This window comes from Cynoglossus semilaevis, chromosome Z (assembly GCF_000523025.1).
Source record: "Cynoglossus semilaevis isolate Cse_v1.0 chromosome Z, Cse_v1.0, whole genome shotgun sequence".
Classification (NCBI taxonomy): domain Eukaryota; kingdom Metazoa; phylum Chordata; class Actinopteri; order Pleuronectiformes; family Cynoglossidae; genus Cynoglossus; species Cynoglossus semilaevis.
This window is the reverse complement of record NC_024328.1, coordinates 9,048,587-9,058,582: the sequence shown is the minus strand read 5'-3', so window position 1 is coordinate 9,058,582 and position 9,996 is coordinate 9,048,587. Positions and strand designations below refer to the sequence as shown.

Sequence of the window (9,996 nt, the reverse complement as noted above, 5' to 3'; positions counted from 1 at the left end):
ATTTTATATATATATATGTGTGTGTATATATGTATATATGTGTGTATATATATATCTATATATTACTAGTATATATATGTATATATATGTATTTATGTATTTATTTTATGGTCTGTTATTGTCATCTATATGGTCTTTGCAAGTAGTTTAGGAGAAAATGTTAGCCTTAATTACACAAAATTACATATACACAATTGTTTGTTTATAACAACCCCTATAGATAAAAAATTAAAATATAAATAGTTTTGTGACATTTTCTCACCTATACATTTTTGTGGTTTTTGTTGTTTTTGCTAGCGGCTTGACAACATTGAGATAATTTGACATGAATGAATATCAATTTACACTGGCAAATCTGTTTTATATGTTGGCTTCTATTTACTGTTAGGGTACATGTGAAATTTGTTTCCTAATAGTCTACCGAATTAAACTGGTATTTGGGGTTGTGTTTTTTTTTTAAATTGCTACATTTAAATTGTTGTTTTTTATTTTTGACCTCATTCCACAGTGGGTGTGATACAGTCATTTTAAGCCGTGTAAACCACAGATCAGTGGCATTAAACTCCTTGTCTGAAAAAAATCAATAAGAGCCTCCCTGACTCACCGAACCACTGCATTTCAGCTGCTCCTTCCATTATATTACCACACTGTGTGTTTGCTCCCCCTCTATAACTGTTCAAACTCACAATGCGCCCTGGACCGCTTTATTCAGGCTCACAACCTCCCTGCCTTGTTATTGGTCCCCAGAGGATGCGTTGACGGCTGATTGGAGGAAAGTTTCTCCTCTTGTCCACACACCCCACCCGACAGATATCCGTGATTCGCTCCTCCTGTGATTCCAGTTGTTTTCACGTTCTCTCCTGAACAAAGACTCTGTCCTTTTTCATCCCGGCTCCAGAGTGATGTGCAACTAACGGAGGGAGTCAGCAGCCGAAGTTAGAGCGAAGAAGCGAGGTGCAGAAATACACCTGACCTCCCCAAGAGTAGAAACCAGAAGGGTTGTTAAAAAAAGTTCCCAGTTAGAGTTGACTGAACATTCAGAGTGAAAATGGTGTCGGCTGGACTGGAGATCATGGGGCTGTCGCTGTGCGTCATCGGCTCGCTCCTGGTGATGGTTGCGTGCGGACTGCCTATGTGGAAGGTGACGGCTTTCATCGAGGCCAACATCGTGGTGGCCCAGACCATTTGGGACGGTTTGTGGATGACGTGCGTGGTCCAGAGCACGGGTCAGATGCAGTGTAAGGTGCACGACTCGGTCCTCGCACTCACCCACGACCTGCAGGCGGCCAGAGCGCTCACCGTCATCTCGTCGGTGATGGGTGTCCTGGGGCTCATGGTGGTCATCGCCGGGGCGCAGTGTACTAACTGCATCCGCGCCGAGTACGTCAAAGCTCGGGTGGTGAACGCCGGAGGAGTCATCTACATCATCAGTGGCCTCTTTGTGCTGGTGCCGCTCTGCTGGATGGCCAACACCATCATTTCAGATTTCTACAACCCTCAGGTGCCCTCATCCAAGAAGAGGGAGATAGGCGCCGCGCTCTACATCGGCTGGGCCGCCGCGGCGCTGCTGCTCATCGGTGGGTCGCTGCTGTGCTGCTCCTGTCCCTCCAGTGGAAACACGGGATACTCGGTAAAATACGCACCGACCCAGAGGGCCTCTCAGAACGGGGACTATGACAAGAGGAATTACGTGTAGCCGGCGTTTGGCTGAAGGCAGGCGGTGCGTAAAGGTGACGTGCGGTGTTTTTTAACGGACGTTTTCTTTGCACCTGCATGCATCAAAATCTGAAGTGAACATCAAATGGGATCAGATGTTTTAACTTCAACACAGACTCAGACAGCCCAATGCCCACAGCCCTTTTTTGTATCCACAGGAGATTGCTTTTCCGACAGAGAAACTGAAGAATCTCGAGAGGTAGAATCTCAAACACAAACTAAGTATCTTTGTTAGGTACCTGCTTTAAAAAAAGTCTTGGAAATGATTAGTATATATATTTCTAATTTGTCTACTGTTGTATCTACGAAGCTGTTCTTTTGTAGAGAAACTTTTTGTCAGTTAAATGTACAAACACTGTTCGCCTGCCTGGATGTGAACTGTAACTGAGACGAATTGCACTCTCGTAGACCTGGACTTCCAGGACTTCGAGAACGTCCACTATAAAAACGGACATTCATAGTGAAACCCTGGCAGGCTTTTGTTTTGGTGGAGTTGCTGGTGTGGACTATTTTTGGACCAATACATTCTGGAAAGCCTGGAGTCCCTAAAGGCCACATAATGAAATGTTACATTCCTTTAATTCAATTATATTGAAATCTGCATGTTTTTCTCTCCCATTACTGTCTCTAAAAAAGTGTTCTATCCTTTTTTTATTCAAGGAATAAAGGTTGTTTTTCTTGGTTCATTGACATCAGAATTCTCTTTTTTAACTGGCATTGAATTCATAATAAGATAAAGTTGATATATGTCTTAAAACTTTAGTCAAATTGTGTATAGTTTATAGGTATGGCAAGAATAAAAAAAAAAACATAGAATTAATTCAAATTAATTTCTTCAACCTAACGGGTCACAGGTGAAGTGGTGGTGTTCATCAGCAGCAACACTACCCTGTGTCTGATTTTTGGAGTTTGAACACTTCAGAGTAGAAATATTTTATTTGGAAAAGATACCCAGCAGGTGGCAGTAAAGCAGTTTAGATAAATCAGAGCAGCTGTTAAAATCCAAAGACAAAGGACATAGGTTTGCAGAGGCCGACCACTGGTAGAAATGAATTGCTTACAAATGCTTCTCATTGACACTTTAACGTAAGTGGAAAATGATAACTTGAAGTTTTCAAGATGTGGTTCATGGTTTAAAAATGGGCTGTAATGTTAGGACACCACAGCAGTGGTGTACAGCGCCACCAAAACAGCAGAAGTTTCAATGCAATCAACAGGTATTTATACAAACACCGTACACCAGAATAAAAACTGGGCAACTGGGCAGACTAAATTAGAAAACTAAAAAAACAAACTGCACTGTTCTTTTGGTCAGAAGGGCAGATGTGCATTGCAACACAAACTGTTCCCACCATGGATCCACAAACCCCCCACGCTGGAAGAGAGTATTTTGGTGAGCCATAGAAATCCAGATGACAATGCCCATTCAGCACGAGTGGGGCTCTGCTGTTCAACTCACAATACTCCACAGCACCCCACCACCCTCTTTTCAGACCACCCCCCCACCCAATCTCGTGCACCGACGATGAAAAGAGTCCAAATTAGAGCCAAGGAAAAGCTGCTGGATTTGTTTTTCAGCAAGTGACTCCATTCGTCAATCAAGGGACACTGCAAAGACAAGACGGACACCTCATCTGAGACAGTTTGTTTTGAGCTCAGGGGGTTGTGAGGTCATGCAAACCCCCCTTACCCCTTCTTCCCACCCGTGGATGATGAATTGTAACAGTATTGTAGAGATCTAACTCCACTAAACCTGTGACAGGACTTAGAAAAGTACAACGATTGAAGACATTTGTCGCAGCTTTTCTTGCGTGAACCTGTGGACTGGATTATGAAAAGCTTATTCCTACGTGTTTTGGTGGTGATTTAAGGATCTTAGCGGATCATATGCCTTCTGAGAAGACGAAAATATGGCCATGCAGAAAAGCCTTCATACAGTCAGAGACGTAGAGTTGCACCGGAGGACACTGGAGACATGGTCAGAGTGTCAACGAGAGAGAGGAAGCTCTCTATGTCTAAAATAGAATATATGTAAATTACAAACTTTTAATGTTTGTTGAACAGACAGTTCAACTGAAAATAAATAAATAATCAGTAAAAGTAGTATTTTTGTATTTAAAACAAGTAATGTACACACACAGAGAGGTTGACGTGTCTGCTGATTAACACAGCACTGTGTGACCAATCGAAGTGACTGAAGGGATTTTAATTTGTCTTCTACTGTGTAATCCTTCTCAGGATGGTGGGGAGACTGGAGTCAATTCCAGAAAATTCCAGATATGAGCAGTCCAATCCTGGGTCACAAATAAAGACAAACAACCATTTAGACTCACACTTATACAGATGATCAGCTCAGAGTATCTGGTACATCTAATACATTTTTCCCAAACACTGGGTCGTGACCCTCAGGTGGGTCAAAAGAGATTTTTGTTTTGGGTCGTCTCGCATCATATTTCTCAGGAGTTTACGTATAATGTCTATTGACTTGGGTCATGAAGGTTTTTTAAAATATAAGGTCCCTAGAAAAAAAGTTTGGGAAACACTGATCTAATCCTACAGCACATGGTTTTTCTAATTTGGCCCTGACTCCGTACAGAAAGACTGAGGATCTCAACAACAGGTGACCGTCCTGCTCTGGGTCAGCCATGTGTTTGTGACTCGTATTGAGAGGTGATTTGTTGAATAGTTTCAGTTTCCCAGCTCATGTCATACAGCACACTTGTCAAACTAAGGCCCGGGGGCCAAATCAATTTTATTTGGCCTGCGAGATCATATCAAATGTGTACTGGAGTTGGCCCACCAGTATATAGCTTGGACTCATGAAGGTAATTATTTCCCTAACAAAACTCCATCCATTAATCATTTTTAAGTTTTAATTTTTATGCCAAATCACAGGCAGCCCACATAGGGGTCGCAACCCAGTCTTCGGGAAACAATGCTCTAAAATATGTGGTAGTGACTGGAAATCAAATGCATTTATCACATTCACCCCCATGAGCTCACAGACTTGGTTTTATCACCTCAGAATTTTTTATAAAACAAGAGTTTTTCAATGAGTTTTGAATGTTATTTCACAGTATTTTCACCAGGGTTCTCCACTGGAAGACTATAAAAACTAATAAAAACACACAGCTTTGTTCTGTGTCACACTTGCAGCTCAGTAGTCTACAACAGGCTCCCACATCTCTCTGTGGGTTTTTCCACACAATGAACCCCCTGGAAGGCCCAGTCTGGTCTGCCTCAGCCAGATATTTCTGTCGAATTGTTAGTTCCACTCCTTTCGTCACTGCACACAGTGTGACAAAGTGCAGGATGGGTGTGTGTGGGGGGGTTGAGTGGGCAAGAGCTGAAATGAGTGTATGTGTGTGCAGAGAGAGGGAGAGAAGGGTGGGACAAGAGGGTGTGTTTGAAGTGACGAGGGGGTCTGGGTGGGCGGGGGGGTCCATTAAAAAAAAACTCTAACTTCAATAAGAAGGGAGGCAGCGACGTCATTCACCGAGCACTCGCCATGGTTACAGGTCAGAAATTACTGTTGCCTAGTGATGGGAGCCTATAATGTGGTGGTATGATGAGCCTAATAAAAGGGCCGGCCAGCAGACATTCCTGAAGGCATTGACACACACACGTACACAACAGCACACAAGTCTGAGAGAAGAAGAAAGAGAAATAGCTGTGCCAAGCAGAAGCCCCTGAAAAGTAAATGTTAACTGATGTAACAAATGTTTCAGTTTGGCAGTGAAAACACACACACAAACCCCCAGAGAAAGCACAAGGGATTAAGGCTAACAAGTGAGCTAATGCTAATATAACAAATTAGCATTATCTTACTTTCAATTTCGTTGTACCCCTGTGTTACAATGACAATAAAGACTATTCTATTCTGAATACTGCTAGTGGGTAGCAGCTAGTGTAGCGCACACAGACCCAGACCAGTGTGACCTCTGCACTTGACCTTCCGTGAGTCCAAGTTGAGGTCACGTCAGATCACCTTGCAGCTGCGGAGTGACTGTCTGTGAAACGATGGTGGGAGCCAGACACTTCAGGGAGGATGGGTCGAGGGCTGAGGGAGCTGGTTTCTCACGACATGAACTTTGAACTGTGGCGCTAGCCTTGGGTCAAACAAGGCGAAAGTCATTTCCCTCATCTGATCAGGCATAATGTTACCGGAGCAGAACTCTGGAGCTCCTCACCATTTAGAAAAAAACCTGGGAATAAGAATTGAGCTCAGCACGTTACACTTACACAAATTACATAGTTAAAGAAATACACACACACACATATATATATATATATACAGTACATATATGTATATACATATACAGTATACATACATATATAGATATATGTATAAATATACATATATGTATACATATATTCATACATATACAGTATACATATGTGTGTGTAAATATTTATGTATATATATACATATATAGACATATATGTCTATATATATATATTGCAGTCCTTAGGTTTTCCTAAGATAAGTAAATCCTAAGCAGAATGGAACGCTTTTGGAGTCTTTTTACTTCCATCAGCCATCAGACTATTCAATACACAGCTATACTCTATGTCATATTACATAACATACTACATGTATGTTCTTAATTCATAATTTACTTCCGCCAAGCCTCTAACTGTACATAGCCACACTGTCAATTTATTTTATTTTATTTTATTTATTTTCTTCTCTTTTCTTCTATTTTCTATTTTCTTCTCATCTGTGTGACCTATAACTTTAGTCTCTGGAAACAGTCTTTTTACTGAAGTACACTTTGTAAATACTGTGTCTACCCTGCTGTTACTGTTACTACTACGTGCCTATCCTGCTGCTATAACAACTGAACTGAACTTCCCCGGTGTGGGATAAATAACTTCTTATCTTATCTCTTCATTTATTGAGCTCTGGAGAACATCCACCAAAAACAGACCAGTGCAATCATAACATGATTAGCTGTAAATGACAACATTTGTTCCATTTTGTTTTTCCTCTTTGTTATTCATACTGATAATTATAATGAAATACATCTGACATTACATGAAGTGCTTATGCATTTTTTTCACTTTCACGATTCATCAAGCGGGCCATATTGATGCCCCTAGTGGGACAGTTTTGGCATGCGGGCTGTATGTTTGACAACCCCCTGATCTAAAGTAAGAAATTTAACCTTAAATCTGAACTAACCCCCCTCCCTCCCGTGTCCTATGACCAGATCAACCAATGGAAGTTGGATGAATGTATGTATAAAGAAATTCAACAAATATTCAAATTTGTGGAAATGTTTGACTATTTTATGAAGTATAAGGTAAAGAAAACAAACCCCTCTCCAATCACTGTGTGGATGACGCCTAAAACAAAGGAGATTAATTAGTGTGGCTCTGGGAGCCAGCAGGTGCGTACAGTCTCCAGGCTTCACAGCTTGACAGAGCTTACTCACAGATGATTAAGCCCAGAGTCAGCAGGTGGTTAAAAGTGGAGGACAAATGTGCCTTTGTGTGCTGAGTTAAAGACCCCATGAGCCACTTGTCCAAGAAACAATGTGTGAGCCTGAGAGGTTAGAGATGCAGATCAGAGGGGAAAAAAAACAGGTTCTGTTTTTTTTTTTTTTTTTTTTACTCAGCAACACCTCCACGACTGGTCGGATTCTGTCGCAGACCAGTGGCACGAGCAGTGATTCTGTGCAGTGGACAGTGAAACAGGAAACAGGAAGGAACACAGAGGGTGTGAAGGAGGTGTGTGTGTGTTAGTGAGTGTGCGTGTGTGTGTGTGTTAGTGAGCGTGTGTCACACTGTGGCTCCATATACCATAGTACAGCAAAAACTGTCATGATGCTAAAACTGTACTCAAGTGTACTGTAATACCTATAAAGTGAAATACTACAACTAAAACTGTACTCAAGTGTACTGTAATACCTATGAAGTGTAATACGGTACTACTACTAAAACTGTACTCAAGTAAACTGTAATACCTATAAAGTGAAATACTACTACTAAAATTGTACAAAAGTGTACTGTAATACCTATGAAGTATAATACTACTACTAAAACTGTACTCAAGTATACTGTAATACCTATAAAGTGAAATACTACAACTAAAACTGTACTCAAGTATACTGTAATACCTATAAAGTGAAATACTACTTCTAAAACTGTACTCAAGTGTACTGTAATACCCGTGAAGTGTAATACTACTACTAAAACTGTACTCAAGTAAACTGTAATACCTATAAAGTGAAATACTACTACTAAAACTGTACTCAAGTAAACCGTAATACCTATAAAGTGAAATACTACTACTAAGACTGTACTCAAGTGTACTGTAATACCTATAAAGTGAAATACTACTTCTAAAACTGTATTCAAGTGTACTGTAATACCTGTGAAGTGTAATACTACTACTAAAACTGTACTCAAGTATACTGTAATACCTATAAAGTGAAGTACTACTTCTAAAACTGTACTCAAGTATACTGTAATACCTATAAAGTGCAATACTACTTCTAAAACTGTACTCAAGTGTACTGTAATACCTATAAAGTGAAATACTACAACTAAAACTGTACTCAAGTATACTGTAATAGCTATAAAGTGAAATACTACTTCTAAAACTGTACTCAAGTATACTGTAATACCTATAAAGTGAAATACTACTACTAAGACTGTACTCAAGTGTACTGTAATACCTATAAAGTGAAGTACTACTTCTAAAACTGTACTCAAGTGTACTGTAATACCTATAAAGTGAAATACTACAACTAAAACTGTACTCAAGTATACTGTAATACCTATAAAGTGAAATACTACTACTACTTAGTATGTTTCCCCCAAGGGGGATGAATAAAGCCCTACTCTACTCTAAAACTGTACATGTGTAAGGGTAATGGTTAAAGTATATAAAGTACTACTGTATACTACTTCTATGGTAATATGGTTCAGTTATAGGTTCAGTAGAAGTACACAACCACAGATACAGAAATATACAGCAGTACACAGTCAGTCAGCACATGATGTAAGTGTTGGATGTAAGAGTGATATTTCACAGAAGTGAACATCACACTGTCCATCATCATGTACTGACTTGTACACACACACACACAGTACACACACACCCACAGGTTTGTGCAGCTGTTCTTGTTTTGACTCTGACCACAGTTTGTTTTACCAGCTGAACCAAGAGCGTTTTCCTGATCCATCTTCTATGGAAAACCACTCCTGTTGCACCCAGGGGTAAACATCTTATCCATTATCACTGAAACCTTTATAAACAACTGAAACCTTATCACAGAAAATGTGTTTTGTACAGTCATAGTACAAGGTCAGTATCAGTAGCAGCAGAAGCAGTGATGGAGAAGCAGACGAGGCAGTGGAGGTTCGTCCCGGACTGAGATTAACAGGGTCGTTCAGGCAGCGTGAGGAATGTCTGGCTGGGATCAGGAGACTTCTCTGATTTGGCACGGTTTCCATCAGTCAGAATGTCTTCCCCAGAGGAGGTTGTGCTTAAAAAAAAAACCATTCCACCAAGTTCTTCTTATTCTCCAGTCAAAGATTCAGTGTGTGTGTTTATGGGAGCTGCTGCTGCTGCTCTTGGCCTCTGCCCCTGCTGGTCATTAACACTCCTACATTATCATAGGATACAGCAATCAGTGGCTGAGTAAACAAACAGATGGACTGTCAGCGTGCGGGTGTTAGCGCACGCACACACACTAGCACACACACACCCAAACATATACAGGATTTTGAGGTGTATTGTTTCCACCGTAATTGCGGCTGGCAGGAACACACTTCCTTGTTTTTCTCACAGCTGCTGCAAAACAACATATACAGTGAATTTACACAGCGGTTTTTGTGGAGATCAGATCTGGAGATAATCAATAAATTCCTATCAGTAAAGCTGTACTTCTTAATACTCTTGGCTCTAACTTCAATGGTATTTTTATTTACATAAAATCTAAATCCCCAAAAGTTGGAATTTCGTGCCAAACGTCAATAAGAACAGAAGTTGATGATCTGTCAGACATATAATGGAACTGAAGACACACACTGTATGTACTGTATGTATGACACTGATGCTGTGCAGCCGAAGGAACGCAGGCAGGCCAGTCAGTCTAGTGCAGTTTTTCCCAAACTTTTTTTCTAGGGACCCATATTTTAAAAGTCACAAACCATCCATCCATCCATCCATCCATCTTCAACCGCTCATCCGGGGCCGGGTCGCGGGGGCAACAGTCTGAGCAGGGACAACCAGACTTCCCTCTCCCTCGACACTTCCTCCAGCTCTTC

General features: G+C 40.9%; 1 protein-coding gene across 1 annotated transcript; it reads left to right on the top strand.

Annotated features, from left to right (window-relative positions):
- Positions 1–341: 341 nt before the first annotated feature.
- cldn5a (claudin 5a) lies at positions 342–2,400 on the top strand. Its single transcript, XM_008336152.3, has one exon. The coding sequence runs from the start codon at positions 1,049–1,051 to the stop codon at positions 1,694–1,696; it is 648 nt and encodes a 215-aa protein (XP_008334374.1). The 5' UTR covers positions 342–1,048; the 3' UTR covers positions 1,697–2,400.
- Positions 2,401–9,996: the final 7,596 nt, after the last annotated feature.

Bases quoted from the DNA above. Each gene is read 5' to 3' on its own strand.
- cldn5a (XM_008336152.3), top strand. From the start codon at position 1,049: ATGGTGTCGGCTGGACTGGAGATCATGGGGCTGTCGCTGTGCGTCATC.